At 36.6% G+C, this 18,825-nt stretch overlaps 1 protein-coding gene across 1 annotated transcript in view; it reads right to left on the minus strand.

The window, feature by feature from the left end:
- NDUFAF6 (NADH dehydrogenase (ubiquinone) complex I, assembly factor 6) overlaps positions 1-18,587 on the minus strand; it is a gene marked incomplete at its 5' end in the record, with an annotated part of 26,572 nt that extends 7,985 nt beyond the window's left edge. Inside the window, 6 exons of the mRNA XM_008568393.1 lie at positions 5,240-5,341; positions 6,058-6,191; positions 7,543-7,645; positions 11,583-11,639; positions 14,770-14,892; positions 18,488-18,587. Coding sequence (XP_008566615.1) covers positions 5,240-5,341; positions 6,058-6,191; positions 7,543-7,645; positions 11,583-11,639; positions 14,770-14,892; positions 18,488-18,587 — 619 coding nt within the window. The remainder of the gene's footprint in view (positions 1-5,239; positions 5,342-6,057; positions 6,192-7,542; positions 7,646-11,582; positions 11,640-14,769; positions 14,893-18,487) is intronic.
- Between the last annotated feature and the right edge of the window lie 238 nt (positions 18,588-18,825).

Genomic DNA, 18,825 nt, shown 5'->3' on the forward strand with positions numbered 1-18,825 from the left:
AAAGTATCAATGCCTGGGTCCAATCACCCAGATATTATGATTTAATTGCTGTGGTGGGAGGAGGGGGGAGGGTTGTCCAAGCATGATTTGTTTTGTTTTAAGTTCCCCAAGTGATTCTAAGAAGCAGCCAGGGTTGAACACAACCTTTTTCACAGAATTGAGTAAAACAAAGTCCTTAACTTTTATGGAGGTTACTTAGTATGTTAAACAGCTGATAGTACATCCAAGAAATAAATAACCATTAAAAAAGGGTGATATAGACAATATGTGTTGACATACACAAAAAATACACATGATTATATGCACATAAAAGGTCCAGAAAGATACATTATCTCTGCATAGGGTGCAACTGTGAGGGTTCTAAATTTCTTCTTCTGCATTCTCTTACATCATGTGAACATTTAAAATATTAATGTATTACTTTTTTTTTTCAGGGGGAGGGAGGGGCAGCTGGCCAGCACAGAGATCTGAACCCTTGACCTTGGTGTTATCAGCACCATACTCTCCCAAGTGAGCTAACTGGCCAGCCTGAATGCATTGCTTTTATAGTAAGCAAACCCAATAAAGAGACCAAATGATTTCAAACACACAGACCTGAAATCTAGACTAGAAAATGTGAAGGGAGAGACACAAACCTTTTTAGAGAAAAGAGGGAGAAGATATGTTTGGTGTTATAGATAACACATGAGATTACAATTTTCAGAGATTACAAATCTTTGAACCTTGATTTCCATCTATACAATGAAGTTAATCATACCTAGGTTTATTCCTAGGAAGACTAGGAATAATGTATGGAATGGCCTAGATCAGAGCCTGTCCTACAGTAGGTGCTGAGTAATTAGTAGCAATTATCATTTCTCTATATATTTTAGAACAATGGTTCCTGGATCCAGCTACACTTTAGAATCACCTGGGGAACTTTTTAAAATCACAGATTTGCATGGTGCTGATAACCAAGGTCCAGGGTTCAATCAGCATAGTGTTGATAAAAATCATAAATTCTCCTAGGAACTGGCCCCTCCTCAATCCCAAGAGTCTTATTTAATAGGAAGACCCCAGAAACATATATTTTTTAAAAGTTTTCCAGGTTATTCCAATGCAGCTAGCTCAGCACTGATCTGTGAACCACTATTCAGGAAACAGTGCTACAATATAGTCAGGTCACTATGGAGAAAAAAATTAATAGAATAAAAAGTAATACTTATGCAGCTATAAATAGCCTAACAATCCTACAAGGTAGTTTCTCCTATTATTCCCATTTTAAATCCAAGTAAACTGAGGAACATATTGGTTAAGGAATTTAAAGTCCCATGGCTAGTAAGATTCAAACCAATTCAGTCTGGCTGCAGAGTCCCTGCTAACTACTCAGCTCACTTGCCTGGGGGAAATACAGGAATGACCATCACTAAAAGCATAATATAACTAATAAAGTCCACCATAAGGGAGGGAAACAAACAAACAAACAAAAAGATTCCAAACTAAAAAACTGTATTGCAAACTTTATAAAAATAAAAATATCATACACATCTGCTTCACTAATTATACAGCCTTCTCTGTTAATCTACTTACTGTTGGAAGAAAAGCAGGAAATGCTTTCATAGGAACACTTTTGTGAAAGGACCTAGCCTAAAAAGGAAGAAGAAAGGAAACTGGTTTAAAATATTTCTGCAAATAAACATTCTCCCTCTGAAAGTGAACACAAAGCAACACTGGCAGTTTAACAACATGACTAGGACCTCTCTCAAAATCAAAATGTAGCTCATCTCCTGCCGATTAAGATTAGTTTCCTAAGCCTAAAGGACTCAGGAAAAAGTAACTACTATATTAAAAATTCCATTCTTTCTTATGGATTGGCTTTGGCATTTTCCAATTACCTTACAGCATAACAACTTTGACCCTTTAGCTCTGTGGTAAAGGGTAAAGGAAGAAATACTTGCGTTAACAAGTCCCAGCACCTCCCCAGCTTAGACTGACATTATCTCCTCTTTAGATGAATATAAGATCCTCCTAAGTGATCTTGTTTCTGTGCTTCCCCAACTTTTAATTCTTTCCATACAGCCAGCCAAATTAATGTCCTTACATCATTATTTCATTTTTACTTTCTTTAACTTAACTCCCTAGTAGATCAAATCTCAACTACTCATCTTGGAATTCAAAGGCCTCCACATCTTGACTCTAATCTCATCTATCCAACCTAACTCCCTCCTTCTGAGCTATGCACAGCTGGTCCACTCAGGCTATTTACCCAGCCCACTCTTGTCTCTGTCTTTATTTATATTGTCCCTTTACAGCAAGAAAAGCAGATACTCACTGCCTTTACTTCCTGATTCCCTTCTTAATCCACCACACTCTGGTTTTATCTCCAACCATCTACTAAAATTGCTCTGAGATCATCCATGATTTACTAATCACCACAGCCATCTCTTCTCTTCAATCTCTCTGTGGCATGCAAAACTTTGATATTCTCCTTTCTTGAAATTTTCTCCTCCCTTGGTTTTCAAGATGTTGACTCTCAATTCTCCTGCTTCTTTGACCATTCTTTCCCTCTCCTTCCTAAAAAATGGCCCTTTTGCCTTCTACCTAATAAACGGAGGTGGGAATCAAGGTTTTGCCCTTGGTCCTCTTGTCTAGATGTATGTTCTCCTTGAGTAATACCACCCAAACTTAGACTTTTAACCATAAGCCTTTTATACGGATGATTCTCAAATCTATTATCTCTAGTCTTGCCCTCCTTTGAAAGTCACAATCCTGCATTCAGTAGCCCATCTCCCTAAATGTCCTTTAATTCCCTCAAATTCAATTATGTCCAGCAGCTAGTCCAAAGTCTAATGATCAGAACCATGCATACCACTGTATCTCTGAAAGGCAACATCACCATCTACACTTGAACTCTCTGTGCAGCTTTCAACTTTCCCTCTTCCCAGTCTTGCCACAATCCAATCAGTTATCAAGTCTAGTTGACTCTACTAAGTTGTGTACACATACATACACTTTCACACACACACATAAACATCTACCCTCTCTAAATAAGACATTCTTCCTCCTTTTTCTAAACAAGTTTCCTAACTGATTTCCCAACCCCAAGCCCTCATCTCAAACACTGCTACCAGAGTGTAACACTAATATAACTGCTATACTTGATGCTGCTGCTGATGATGAAAACTAACTTATATTTCACTTACTATATGCCAGGCACTATTGTAAACTCTTTATATATGTTAACTCATTTATCTAAATAACGCTTTGAGCTAGGTGCTAAAATGATCCTTTTTTAAAGATGAGAAAACTGAGGCACAGAGAGGTTACGATCACCTGATGAGTAAACGGCAGAGCTAGGATCAGGCTTCTGGTTCCAGAGTCTGCACTCTCATTCACCATGCTCTACTGACTTTCAAAACTCTCTAAAGCTCCATAATCTTTCTTCAGTCCACCACTCCAAACCTATTTTCCACGAGTATTTCACATAACCTATAAACCAGTAGTTTTCAAACCTGGTTGTTTAAAATAATTTGGAAATTTTAATTCCTGGCTCCAACGCAGGTTTACTGTATCAATCTCCAGATAGTGAGGCCTGGAGATTTGTTTCTCTCAGGTGCCTTACATCCATCAACTGGTAATACTCAGGTCCCCAAACAAGTCCAGGGCTTTTCTGCCTTGGTGATTCTATAGTCTTCTCAGACCTCACTCCAAACTCTGCTAGCCTTAAGTAATTTCTCATCTGAACTTCCATGTATTTTATCTATACCTCTGTCACACCAGAGAACTGTATTAAATTCTTGAAGAAATTCAAAAGATCCTTAAAATAGAGTCTTTGGTCTCAAAGAACTTACAATCTGATTATTAATTTATTTAATAAATAAATGTGGGTGCCTATAATGTACCAGGCACTTCAGATGCTGAAGAATACAGCACAAAACCAAACAAAGTCACTTACATCCCATGGAGGGGGGAGGCAATAAACATATAAACTCTCAATATATCGGGTAGTGAAATGTGCTGAGTTGGGTAAGGGGACTGAGAGTGATGGAAAGGGAGGATGTTATTTTAGATAAGGTGGCCAGGAAAGATGTTACTGATAAGGTGAAATTTGAGCACTTACTATGATGGCAGTAGCGAGGGAAGGGACAGGAAGCAGAAAAACAGCAAGTACAAAGGCCCTGAGATATGTAGGTAAATGACCAACTCTTTAGGATCCACTGAAGGTTGGGGAAAAAAAAAAAAAGTTCACAAGAAGAACTGGGAAAAAATAGCATTATGGGAATTAAGGAAATAGAAAGTTTCCACCAAGTCCTCAAGAGCCACTGAAATCAAGAATGGTTCAATGAAAATCAGAAAGAAATAGCATTACGGAGATGAAGGACATAGTTTCAAAAAAGAAGGGGATACTCAACAGTGTCAAATCCAAAAAGAAGACCAGTTAAAGTTTGAGAAGAAATGAAGAACAAACTCTTGCAGAACAACTAAAGTAATATGCGGAAGAAATCAGGAACCAGTATAGGAGCCAAGTCAGAGAATCAATGGAAGAAAAATTAGGAAGCTTTAAGGAGAAAAAAGGGTCAATGGTGTCAAAAAGGAAGAGGAGTTAACAAGAAAGAGTTTTAAATGAGCATTAAATTTGGCAATAAGGAGATTACTTACTAGTGATTATTTATTGGAGTAGGCAGGACGAAGCCAAAGTACAGCATGATGAGCAATGCCAGGGTATAAGGGCCTTGAAGTAACCATGAATGCAGACGACTTATTCAAAAAGCTTAACTGGGATAGAAAAATAAAAACAGAAGGGTCCACAGGCTGCCTGTAAATTCAGAAGGCAGTAGCAACAAACCAGAAGATAAAGGGGGCAAGTTATCAGAGAGGCAAACTGAAAACACCAACTGAGGACTGCTGAGGATGCGAGGTCCTGGAGGAGGGAGGAGAGGCGTCAGCCTTGGCAAGGCAGAAAGATACCCTGTCCTCTGAGAGACACAGAAATGGTGAGTGGACGGAGCAGAGACCCGACCTGAGAAGGCTCAGGCTTGATTCACTCAGTAAAGGGTGCATTCATTTGCTGAGAGGGAGGGAAGGGAGATTTTTAAAAAGTGGGATAAGTTTCCAATAGTCCCTGAAATAAGTCTACAGGGAATTCAATGAAAAATGGAACAAAGACTGCCAAGTTGGGAATACCATAACCATGCTTTAGGAATAGCCACATCTAGAAATGATAATTTCCTAAATGACTTGGCAAAAACAGGCTGCTTACATGCTTTAGGTGCAAGTGCGCCTGGCTGGCAATGTCATATATTACGTCTCTGACATTTTTATCTTGGTTCTTCCGTAGAAAGTCCTCCTGTGAAACACCATGCTGTGAGGGAAAATATATATTATATTAGGAATTTAAAAAGCACACTCAAAACAAACTCAGCTCAAGAAAACAGGTAATAGAACAGTATGTACAGTATAATGCCTATTTTGTGTTTAAAAATATGTGCATATGTACGTGCGTGCGTATATATATGTGTGTTTGTATATACATAGAGACAGAGAAAAAGAGAAAGACAGACACACAAACATATCCCCCCACCCCTGGAACATGCAACAAGATGCTAATTAACAACAGTTGTAGGTGGAACAAAAACACACAAGCAAGAAAACAAACATACAAGAAGTTTCAACAAACAGGCAAATAATGAATCTCACACAGAAAACAAAAGCTCTCATAAACAAGATTTTTTAGTGGATCACTTCCTCCAATAAAATAAAATAAAGAATAGCAAAGGTGAACACTAGGAATAATTACTATAATTGCTTAGAAGGGAGTAAGGCATCAACACAAAGCTCCATCTAATGAAGTTCTCCAGACCATCTTACTCATAGCTCCTCCACTGACCTAAAACACCTGATAGATAAAATTCTGACTCAATAACATGGGGGCAAAACAAGGAAAACCATATGCAGTATGCAAACAAGCATTCCTTTTCAAAACAGTTACGTGAACACACTTACCAAAGAACCAAGAGATAGCCTCCCTCCCTGTATTCCTAAGGGAAACTATCAAAAGGTAAACAGTCACAGTCTTACCAGCATACAAATATCCATGGGAAGGAACACCTTTCTTCTGCTACCATGATAGGGTGTTGCTCTCAAGCAAGTGACAATGCCTTGGGCTTTTCCAATGTGACTTGCAGCATGATCCGCATGAAGATCCTTTATACCTATGATTTCAGAAATTAAACAGGGCTGCTCTGTTCTCTTTAAGTGCATAGCAAATCAATAGAAATAGCATAGAGAAACAACCTAAACACATAAAAGCAGGTGTTTATCCTATGTTTTACATCTTAAAAACAGGATTTATGGGCCAAGCCTGTGGCGCACTCGGGAGAGTGCGGCGCTGGGAGCACAGCAGTGCTCCCACCGCAGGTTCGGATCCTATATAGGGATGACCCGGTGCGCTCACTGGCTGAGCGTGGTGCGGCCGGTCTCCAAAAGGACAAAAAAATAAAAAATAAAAAATAAAAAAAATAAATAAATAAAAGTTGTTTAAAAAAAAACAACAACAGGATTTATGAGGGAAAAACTGGGCAAAAGGAGAAGCCGACCATTTACCACCAGCAGGTATCTGAATCTCAACTTTTAAATAAAAGAGTTTTCCTCAGACCAACAACAACAGGATTTATGAGGGAAAAACTGGGCAAAAGGAGAAGCAGACCATTTACCACCAGCAGGTATCTGAATCTCAACTTTTAAATAAAAGAGTTTTCCTCAGACTACAGCACACCAGGAACACATTTAGAATTTTAATCAGCCATCACATGGAAAAACATTACAAATCTTCCATTTCTCCTCCTCAGTGCAATTTCCACATGACCTCATTTTAAGCATATAATTAACAAACATTCTGTTCTGTGCTCCTCCCTCTTTGCATTGTGATGGCAAACATGTCACCAGAGGGCAGGCAGAACAGGCCTGGGAAATTCAACGGGGACTTGTATTATTCATTTAGTGTGACACAAAGATGTATTACCTTCTTTAAATGAGATGGTATTGTCCTTGGCCCAAATAATTTCCTCATTACAATAAGATCTCACTAACTCAGAACAAAGTCAGAGGAGGAATATTACCATCTAAAAAAATTTTCAAGGCGGTGGGGGAAGATAAATCTCATAAAAACTTTTATAAATGCAGTTTTCTTTTTACATAAGGGAAGCGTTACTGACAGGAAAGAGAGTCAAGCTACAGGCTTTCCAAATTGCAGGAGATGCTATAATAAAACAGTAAAGCCATCTGCAATTACCAGATTATTAATTACAGCACTCCCGTGAGGTAGCTAAAGTACTTGTATGAGAACCTGAGTGCTGGATTAGTCTGTACTCCAAAGAAAGATACATACATACATATATATATATATTTTCCTCTTCTTGCTTAAAAAAAAAAAAGCTGTTCCTTCATAGACATTACCAAGAACAACTTCAGTGCTAAACGGGTTAAACTGTCAAATTATGAAAAAGTGAAATCTCAAAAGTGTTTTATTTGAAAAGAGAAGTATGAAATAGAAAAACAACTTACCCAATATTTCCAGTGTTAAATAAAGAAGAGAGCTCTGTGTGTTTTCGGCGTAATTTTCTAGTTCTTGGATATTATGATATGCTTTGTCATCCAAATTTTTTTCCTATAGTTAAATAAAGAGAAGATGCTTTTTTGGCCCTGAAGAACTGAATAATAAAGAATAAAAATATTTAGCATATATAGTATAGTACACAATAAAATAAGATTAAAATAACATTAAAATGATGAAGTTCTACACATTCAATACTTACAAATCACCCCTCAAAATAATACCTCAGAAATAATCTCAGTGCATAAATCACCATGGTCATGGTGTTGGCTTAAATTTTTATTTATAAATTTTATTTATTTTTATTTGGCAGCAGGCTGCTGTGGGGATCAGAACCCTTGACATTGGTGTTATCAGCACCATGTTTTCCCAGGAGAGCTAACCAGCCAGCCCCTAATTTTTAATTCCTTCTAAAGCCTGAGGTATCAACAGAAACTGATTTTACTTTAGACATTATCTTCTTAACCCTAACAACCCCTCAAGAGATAAAAAAATTAATGTTTTTTTCCATTTTACAGCTGAAGAAAATGAGGCACAGACATATTAAGTAACATTTCCAACATCACATAGCTAGTAAATGGTGGGGATGGGATTCAAACCCACACATTTTGACTCCTGAGCCCATGCTCTTAATGAGGGAAAGGTGCCTAGAAAAGAAAGGGAACAGTAATCGGTGCCCATGCACACTGCCCCATAAAGAAACCATGCTTAATAAAGTAACAGGATTAATTACCTCAATACACTATATTCAAGAAAAAGAAAAATGTAAATCCTAGAGCAAGAACATTTAGCCACTTTCATAATAATACATTTAAAAAGGCTCTGTTGTCAGGATAAAACATTATCCCCCTTTGTACCCCCCTTTTTATTAATCAGGAGAAACTGACACCAGCAATGATCGCAGGAAAAAAATGCCCTTTATATTTTTTTTAATTGAGACATAATTCACATATCATGAAATTTACCTCTTTAAAGAATACAATTCAGTGGTTTTTAGTACACAAAGTTGTGCAACTATCACCAGTATCTAATTCCAGAATATTTTCATCACCCCAAAAAGAAACCTCACGCCCACTGAGCAGTCATTTCCCATTTCCCTCTCCTCTCAGCCCTGGCAAACCACTAATCTAATTTCTGTCTCCATGGATTTGTCTGTTTTGGCCATTTCATAAAAATGGAATCGTATAACACATAGCTTTTTCTGTCTGACTTTTTTCAACTGCGTAATGTTTTCAAGGTTCATCAATGTTGGAACATCTATCACTTCATTCTTTTTAATTCAACAAATTATGAATAACATTCCACTGTATGGATATACCACATTTTGTTTAAACATTTATTAACAGACTATGAGTCCTCTCCACTTTGGGCTATTAGGAATATGTTGCTACAAACACTCAAATACAAGTCTTGTGTTCGACATACGCTTTCATTTCTCTACGGTATAAACTTGGGAGAGGAATTAATGGGTCTAAGGTAACTCTATGTTTAATTTTTTGAAGAACTGCCAAACTTTTTCCAAAGTGTCTACACCATTATATATTCCCACCAGCAATGTATGGAAGGGTTCCAATTTCTCCATACTCTCATCAACAATTGTTACTGTTCATCTTTTTTATTATAGCCCTCTGCTATGGGTTAAATGTGTCCCCCACAGGTTGATGCACTGGAAACAATCTCCACTTTAACAGTGTTAGGACGGTGGGAAATTCTATTATGGTAACTGAAAGATGGGGCTGTTAAGAGGTGATTAGATTGTGAGGACTGTACTCTTGTGAATGGAATAATCCATTGATGGTTTAGTGGGTGGTAAGAGGTGTGGTTCTGATGGCTTTAAAAGGAGAGCAGGTAAGAAAGTTAGCTCTGCTGCTCAGCCATTCACCATGTGATACCTTGTGTCACTGCAGAATCACCACCCAGAAGGTCCTCACCAGATCTGTTCCCTGGACAGTGGACTTCCCAGCCTCTGAACTGTAAGAAATAAGTTGTTTTTCTTTATAAATTACCGAGTTTCAGATATTCTGTTAAAATCAACAGAAAACAGACTAATACACCCTCCTAATGGGTATGAAGTGGTATCTTCTGGTTTTGATTTGCATTTCTCAAATGAAAAGAGTTAAAACTTTTCAGATGTTTATTGGTCATTTGTATGTCTTTGGAGAAATCTCAACTCAAATCCTTTGCCCATTTTTAAATTGGGGTTCTTTTTATTGTTGAGTTGTAAGAGTTCCTTATATATTTTAGAGACTAGTCCTTTATCCCATAATTAACTGGCACATATTTTCTTCCATTCTGTGGGTTTTCACCTTCTTGAAATTTTTAATTTTGATAAAGTCCAATTTATCTATTTTTTCTTTTCTTGCTTCTGCCTTTGGTATTATATCTAAGAAACCACTGCTCAACCTAAAGTCACAGATTGATGCCTTTGTTTTCTCCTAAGAGTTTTACAGTTTCAGCTCTTAAACATTTAGGTCTTCAATCCAGTTTAATTTTTGTATATGGTGTGAGGTATGGGTCCAAATTCATTCTTTTGCATGTGGGTATCCAGTTGTGCCAGCACCATCTGTTGAAAAGACTATTCTTTCCCCTTTGAATTGTCTTGACACCCTTGTCACTCAACTGACTACAAATATATGGGTTTATACCTGGACTATCATTTCTATTCCATTGTTCTATATGTCTATCCTATACCAATATCACATAGTTTCATTACTGTAGGTTTGTAATTAAGTTTTAAAATCAGAAAATGTGAGTCTTCCAACTTTGTTCTTTTTTGTCAAGATATTTTGGCTATTCTGCATCCCTTGCATTTCCATATGAATTTTAGGATCAGCCTGTCAATTTCTGCAAAGCAGAAAGCTGAAATTTTGATAAAGACTGTATTAAATGTATAGATCAATGCTTGATCAAGTCCTTCACTCTTAATACCCCACTTCAAATGCCAAATGTTATTTTTCATTAAACAAAAAGGTATCTCTGTCTTGAGTTCTCTAATTTTCTTTACCTTATAAAAAGAGAAAAGAAGAGAGCTGAAAAGTAGATTTTCTAGTGCTAATTCACTCTGCAGGCCAACTGAGCAATTTTGGGTTTTATCACTAAAGTAATTATCTATTGCTTTTTGGCTTATTACTATAGCCTGTGGTTATTAACAGATTGTATCTAAATAAAGTAAGTAAACTTACAGTTTTATGACAACAGTATGTGATAAATATGAGGCCAATAAGGAAACTGACCCAATAATGTGTCAGAAATATTACACAAGTTAGGCCAGGAAACAGAGCAATTCAGACTTGGTTGCACCTAGATCTCAGTTCTAAGAATTTAGTACAGGATTCCATTTACTGGAACCATCAGACTTTCTTTACTCCCCCTACTATTTGAACACAGATCCAAGTATGGGGTGTACACAGAGGTATGTATATGACTATTCGAGCATTTGGTGATATTAAGATATTATTAGTAATTTTTGAAGGTATAATAATCATATTGTGCTTATGTTTGTAAAAAGTCTTCATCTTTTTAAGATACACATGCATTTGCAGATCAAATGATGACTGGAATTTACTTAAAATAATCCAGTGGAGGTTAGTAAGGGGAACTGGTAGAATGTATATGAAATAAGATTGAATGTGCGTTGATATCAGTTAAAGCTGGGTGACAGATACATGAAAGTATATTACAGTACTCTCTCTACTTTTATATAAGTATGAAAATTTCCATTAAAAAAAACCAAACTAGTTGAGTATGGTTGTGCACACACATGCCTCTGCCTGGGTGTCTATCTTTGCCTGTCTGTCTTAAGATGGAACAGTGAGGGGTGGAGGGAAAAGACATGTAGAGATGAACTATGGATAAAATGGCATAGTTCTATAAAAGTTTCCTTCGTCCAAAACATTAATACATAAATTAAAACATTTCCTCCCTGAAGAATTAGCTTAAAGATTAAAATAGCTTAAAGAAAAAACATAAGATTTGAACAATTTCAACTTACTCTTTCATCAATGATTTTCAAAAGCCATCTTTTAGTCAGATTATGTCTTTTGACAGCCTAAAAAACAAGAGCACTGTAAGTTTTTAGGAAGTACTAGAAATGATTTCTGCAGATCTGAATAAAATAAACAAACCAAATACAAAACTGGATAAGGGAACATTTGTAATGACTCATCACCAGATAGACAGCTGTGTTAAACAAATATCAGAAAAAAAAGGACATGTTCCTAGAAAACATTTCAAAACATTCGCAAGTAATGATAATGTTTCTAATACTTTTCCACTAACCTATCTTTTTTTTCTGTACTATTAATAATTTAACAATTCCATTTTCAAAAAAACCCAAGAATTAAATACTAAGCCTCTCTATTATGTGATGTGCCCTGACTTCTATGCTTACTTATTACAGACAAATTTTTTCCATAAAGATTCTATTGAGCAAAAATAATCACTTCTCCAAAAATGAAGAGTAACTAAAACTCCAACAAAAATTATCTGCAGAGTAAATTGTTATCTTAGCAAGTAAAGACACTCCAGTAGGAAATAGCACACCTAATGGGTCAGAAAAAAAAAAAATAAATGTGAATATACATATATAGGGAGAAAGAGTAAGAGAGGGAGGAAGAAGGAGAGAAGGGGAGAGAAGGGGAGAGTGGGGAGAGAGCACACATGTGAGTTAGCACGCAAAAATGATTAAACAGATGGGATACAATGTTAACAATAGGTGAATCTGGATAAAGGGTATAGAGGAGTTCTTTGTACTATTTTTAATTTTGTAACCCTTCTGAAAGTTTGAAATCATTACCAAATAAGTTTTAAAAACATTGGGTTTTTTGGCCAAGTCAACACTAAGTACAATATATTTTCACAATAAATATTGTAGTGAACATAAAGTCTGAGGGATATCCTACATTTCAACTGAGACTCTGAGATGTCATTGATATTAAAATGTAAAGGCTAGCATGCTCATCAATACACATTTATGTGACAAAGGGTGTAAGTAAGGAGAACAGATCCCACTTGCCGGGCAGGAACCTAACAGAAGCTAAAAGGGATACATGGAGTTAGCTCCAAAATGCTCTCAGCACCAGTACTATTACACAGCAGGACTCCCCATAAGGTCTTCCTCCCAAATCCCAGGAAACAGCCTGTCAATACATACTCTTACTCTAGTTTTATTCTGTATGTGTCTGAGTGGGATAGGCATGCTTGATCTCTGTAACCACACCATTGAGCACCATTCCTGGCAAATAAAAGTACTCAATAAATATTTAATCAATGAAATGTTAAACTCCTATGACTCTTACTCTAGTTTTATTCTGTATGTGTCTGAGTGGGATAGGCATGCTTGATCTCTGTAACCACACCATTGAGTACCATTCCTGGCAAATAAAAGTACTCAATAAATATTTAATCAATGAAATGTTAAACTCCTATTTACTAAATGCTGAAGCTATAACAGCTGCGCTTCCTTGATCACAAAATATAGTTCTATCTGATTCTGAAGGATATCAGTGATCAAAGTAAAAGATCTTTTTAAAAAGCTGAAAATCCACTGAATAAAATATCAACTTTGGAAAATGAAGCCAAGTAGAATAAAAACCTTGGCTATAAACATAAATTCAAAGGGCAGCTAGTATTCATACACATAAATATGCAGAACCCCATACGGAATATATAAGAAATTATAAATATTCAACTATTTTGTACCCTAAAAATACCAACGAAACAGCACAGCAGCAAAGTGCTCTCTGGACAACACCTTATCAGTGTCCCCCTACTTCATGCAACAGCAAGTTTTACTGGAGTCACAATACTCATATGCCCCACCAGAATGGGGAAGGATAGAGAACACACAATGAGAACAATCACTCGGAACACTACCCACTTCTTTCAAATATTTGTATTAACCTTCGACACTGGTCAGAAAGATAGCCAACACTAATCATCAAAATCTAAGGTGCTGTTCAAATTGGACAAATAGGCAATTCTAAACTGGCACATATGTAAACATTTTATAATTAAAATACATCTGCTGGTTTTTTAAGAGAAGCCAAGGAAAGATAAATTTGCATTAAAGGACTCTTCAGTCTTATACTATATTTCCTAACAAAGGCCAGCACCTTTGATGCAAGTCTTAACATAAACCTCAACCGCAGTCAGGTTTGTGTGTAAAATAATAAATAGAAAGGATTTCCAGATTTTAGAGAAACTTTTCTCCATACTAAGTCACCTAGGTTGAGCTTCTTGAAGTGGGATCAATAGAGGTAAACAACTAATCTAATACTCACAGCTTCCCATTCACTTTTTCTTCTCAGTCCCCAATGTGGGGGGAGGGTCTGGCTTTCCATCTTTACTGGGACTCTGTGAAGTCAATCTGGGGCCCAGAAACCAGGCCAGCCTCTGCTGGTGCGCAGACCGGAGAAGAGGTGTACCACTGTCAGGTCTGTCGGTGGCTCCTGTTACAGAAACCCTCTTCTAGCACTCCTCATATTACAACAAGGACACCCATCAGTGACGAAAGGCACCTAATTCCCTTCCACTCTTCATAGTTTAGCATGTTTCTAAACCACGCATGGCTGTTTATGCACGAGGGATCCATATAGCTGCTTTAATATAAAACCATTTACAATACATATCTAGTTATACAAATAATACTCTAGCCCATAAGTTTCCATTATCTAATACCTAAAATTCATCAACGAATAGGCAATTCTATCAAACTAGAAAAGGTAGTTTTAGATTTGTGTCTGGACAATGGTGAGAATAAGTCTCCCTTCACAAAAGATTAATACATGTTGTTTCCCAGCCCAGAGTGTAGATTAAAACATTGGCATAAGAAGCTGCTGGGCAGATAAAAAAGAAAATTTTACCTGCCATTGCCATCAAAATTTTGCAGGGTTTAAATTCTGCAACCAAATACATGAAAAACACATAAGTAATTTATAATATAGAGATCAGATTTTTCTTTTTTCCTTTAATAAAGAAATACACTGAAGATCTCTGCAAATTATCAGTGGATGATTTTGAATTCCTCTGCCAAAACTAACATAGATCTGAACATTACATAAGCCTAAGAATATTTTCAGGAAGATTCCACTATTATCACCACTATTCAAATTGTATCCATCCAAAAGTAGACTCAAACAATATTCTCACAAATTAAAAGTAGCATCTTTTTTTTTTACCTTCCATAGTTCAATAGCCACAGGCTGATGTGGTGGATTGTCACAGAATATATCTTCAACAGTTTTTTTCCAAAACTGCATTCGCATCAGTCCAATTGCTTTCTCAGAGACTGAGTCCTTAACCTGTAAATAGTGTTTAAAAACTTAAACAAATACACTGTTTACAGTAACATAAAATCACTTTTTAAGGGAATTGAGTTAATGGAACTGTTCTATATTGTGACTATGATGGTAAGCATATGACTCGCTACATTTTTCAGAATCTATAGAACTGTATATCAGAAAGAGTAAATTTTACCATAGGTACATTTAAATAAACTTATTCATTCATTAAGTAATTTTTTTTTAAACGTCTTGTTAAAAAGACTGTCTTGCTACTGATTAAAAATGTCCTTCTTAGGTTCAGGCAAGAATCACCAATAGACAGCTAAATCTAGGAGGTAACTTTTGATGAGAACCATGGTTTTAAAATGTCTCCTCAAAGACTGCTTACTAGTAGCAATGGAAAAAATATTAACCGCTTGACTGAGTGACCAAAATTAATATCACCACAGAAAGGAAGATGGAAATTTCATGCCTCCTTGGGATTCTCTGAAGAGGACACACACCACTTAGGCTAGAAATGCACACTTGAATATACTCATGATGAAAAATAAACAAACCCCAGATGAGAACCATCCAACTTTTAAAAAGGGACAGTATTATTTTTAAAAAGTCAATGTCATAAAAGACAAAGAAAGGATATGGAAATGTTCCAGATTAAAGGAGGCTCAAGAGACATAAAAACTAAATCAATATTTGATCCTGATTAGATCCTATGCAGAAGGAAAAAAAAAATGCCATAACGGACATTACTAGGTCATTTGAAAAAACTGAAAGTTAGATGGTAGGTCAAATAAAGGCACTGTATCAATGTTAAATTTACTCATTCATAACTGTACTGTGGTTATGTAAGAGAATATCCTTATTCTTACTCTTACAGGGATAAGGGCCATGGTGTAGTCAAGTTACTTTAAAACAATGGTAAAGGGCCACGAAAATCGATTACATCGTATAACAAAGAATATACTAACTATCCTGATTTGAACATCACATATTGCACACATGTATTGATATTCAATTCTGTACCCCACAGATAGGTACAATCGACTATATTCCAATAAAAAATAAAATTTAAAAAAAAGTTTCTCTAAAATGACTCATAAAAAGAAAAATGCATGTGGGTATACATATATAGATGGAATGATAAAGCAAATGGGGCAAAATATTAACAAAAGGGTATATGGGTATTCTTTGTACTATTCTTACTTTTTTGTATGTGAAATTATAGTCAGCCCTCCATATCCAAGGGTTCCACATCTGTGGATTCAATCAACAGTGGATTCAACCAACTGCAGACTGAAAATATTTCAAAAAAATATTGCATCTGTACTGAACATGTACAGACTTGTTTTTTCTTATCATTATTCCCTAAACAATACAAAATAGCAACTATTTACACAGCATTTACATTGCATTAGATATTACAAGTATCTACAGGAGGTCCTGGAACCAATCCCCCACAGATACCAAGGGGTGACTGTATTTACAAATAAAAAGTTTTTTTAAAAAAATGATCCTGGTGCTGCGTGGGTTTCTTCCCAATGTTTAGTGTTCATATCCCAGTGGCATACAGTACAGCAATATAACAGCAAGAGTAATCCTTTTAAACCATGACTAACAGTTGATGTCCCTCTCTGCTCAGAATCCTCCAGTGGATGCCCATCTCACTCAGAGCAATGCCCAAAGTGACTGCAATGGTCCCCAAAACCTTACCTTTCTAATCCAGATGCCTCTAACCCAATCTCATCCTATGCTCCCTCCCTCTTCTGCTGTACCACAACTGCCTCCTTCTGCTCTTTGAATGCATCAGGCACACCTGCACCTCAGAGCCTTTGCACTTGCTGTTCCTTCTGCCTAGAATACTCTTTGTGCCCATATCTGTACAGCTCCTTCACGTTCTTCAAATCTTTGCTCCAATGTCACCTTCTCAGTGAGGGTTTCCTGACCATGATACATAAAATAGGAACCCCTGCTATACCCAGCCTTCCCTATCCCCCTTATCCTGTTTTATTTTCCATATCACTTGTCTCCATCTGATACATTACACAGTTACTTATTTATTTGTTCACTGTGTGCTGTGACTTTGTGTATTTTATTTAATGCTATACCCCCAGGAACTAAAACAGTGTCTAGCACATTTTGGGCACTCAATCAGTACTTGTTGAATGAGTGAATGAACAAGACTATGTGTGTAAACAAGTAGCAAGGTGGTCCTTCCTACAAAGTGACAGAGAATTCAGGGGAACTTGGGGGTTTATTTACTAAAAAATGGAATTTTAATAATTTAAAAATTATAATGGAAGATTACAATGGGAACTGTTGATGGCTAAACTTTGACTGACTTAACATGCTGGTATACAGATTATACTTGAAAATAGATGAGGTGAAAAAATCATGAGTTCCAGGTAGACACCAGAGGAAAACGTACTCAGTCTGTTAGACTCTGCAGATTCACAGTTGTGAATCTCAGTTGTGCCTCAGTGCTATGCTCACCTCCTTTTGTTTGTTCCTTGTTCACATCCCATCATATTCACCAGAGAAGCTGTGCCAAAGTTTGCCACTCTCTTCAAGACTCCAAACCTTCTCCTGCTCCCTGGCTCCCAGTTCTGACCTCTTCATCTAATTTACTGAGAAGACCAAGGCCATTCTATTCCCTCGTTGCCATCCCCCATTTCAATTTATTTTGTATCTGCACACGTTCTTTTCATTCTAAGAAAAAGAAGGATCTCTCCTTCCTTTGTAATTCCTAGACAAAAGTGAGTAAGATCTAAGGTCTGGGTTTGTTATGATTGCTTCCATTCCCCACTTCACATTAAAGCTAAAACTTCAATTTAAAAAGTGCTTTGAGGGCCCGCCCCGTGGCGCGCTCGGGAGTGTGGCGCTGGGAGCGCAGCGACGCTCCCGCCGCGGGTTCAGATCCTATATAGGAATGGCTGGTGCGCTCACTGGCTGAACGCGGTGCGGGCGACACCACACCAAGGGTTCTGATCCCCTTACCGGTCACGAAAAAGACAAAAAAATAAATAAATAAATAAAAATAAAAGTGCTTTGAAAAACTGCTATATACATGTAAATTATGCAGCTGTTGGGGAGGAAAAGCAACGCGGTGCGGGCGACACCACACCAAGGGTTCTGATTCCCTTACCGGTCACGAAAAAGACAAAAAAATAAATAAATAAATAAAAATAAAAAGTGCTTTGAAAAACTGCTATATACATGTAAATTATGCAGCTGTTGGGGAGGAAAAGCAGTAATACTCTGATTAAATTATTCGACTAACAAATGTGCAATGTTAATTGCATAGTTTTATAGTAATACTCTGATTAAATTATTCGACTAACAAATGTGCAATGTTAATTGCATAGCTTTATAATATCCTCAGAAAAAGAAATAAAAAATTCCAGAATAGCACTTACAAAAACATTAAGTTCATTAGCTAGTTTTATCTTTGGTATTGAATTGTTAAACCTAAATAGTTAGCAGGAGAAGTTAATTACCAGCAGAGACATTAAACACATCTTACACATAAATTACAATTATATTTCTTTATCAATCAGCATTAAACACATTATATAACCATTTTGCAAATAATATTTTAAGGTATCTTAATACCAGCCTGAGCCAGTTCCACATTGAAGGCCCTCAGTGCAAAAGCCGAGTTTCGGGATTCTGCAGGTAGCAGCAGGGAGCATAAATAACCTTCATAATCTCGTTTCCTATAACAAATAGACAAAAAAAAAGATAATTACTCTTCACTTTCCAAACTGCACACAAAAATGCTGACCCAATGAACTAAAAACAGCAAGACTTCATTTCAGAATAGAACTGACATTTCTTATCTCCTACCTGTTCCTCTACAATTATGAAAAATGTATCTGCCCCCAATTCCAGACCACATAAAAAAAGAAATGCTCAATCTCTATTAATTTATTTTTACTTCTACAGTACTTATAT

Source organism: Galeopterus variegatus, unplaced genomic scaffold, assembly GCF_000696425.1.
Source record: "Galeopterus variegatus unplaced genomic scaffold, G_variegatus-3.0.2 Scaffold23, whole genome shotgun sequence".
NCBI classification, from domain to species: Eukaryota; Metazoa; Chordata; class Mammalia; order Dermoptera; family Cynocephalidae; genus Galeopterus; species Galeopterus variegatus.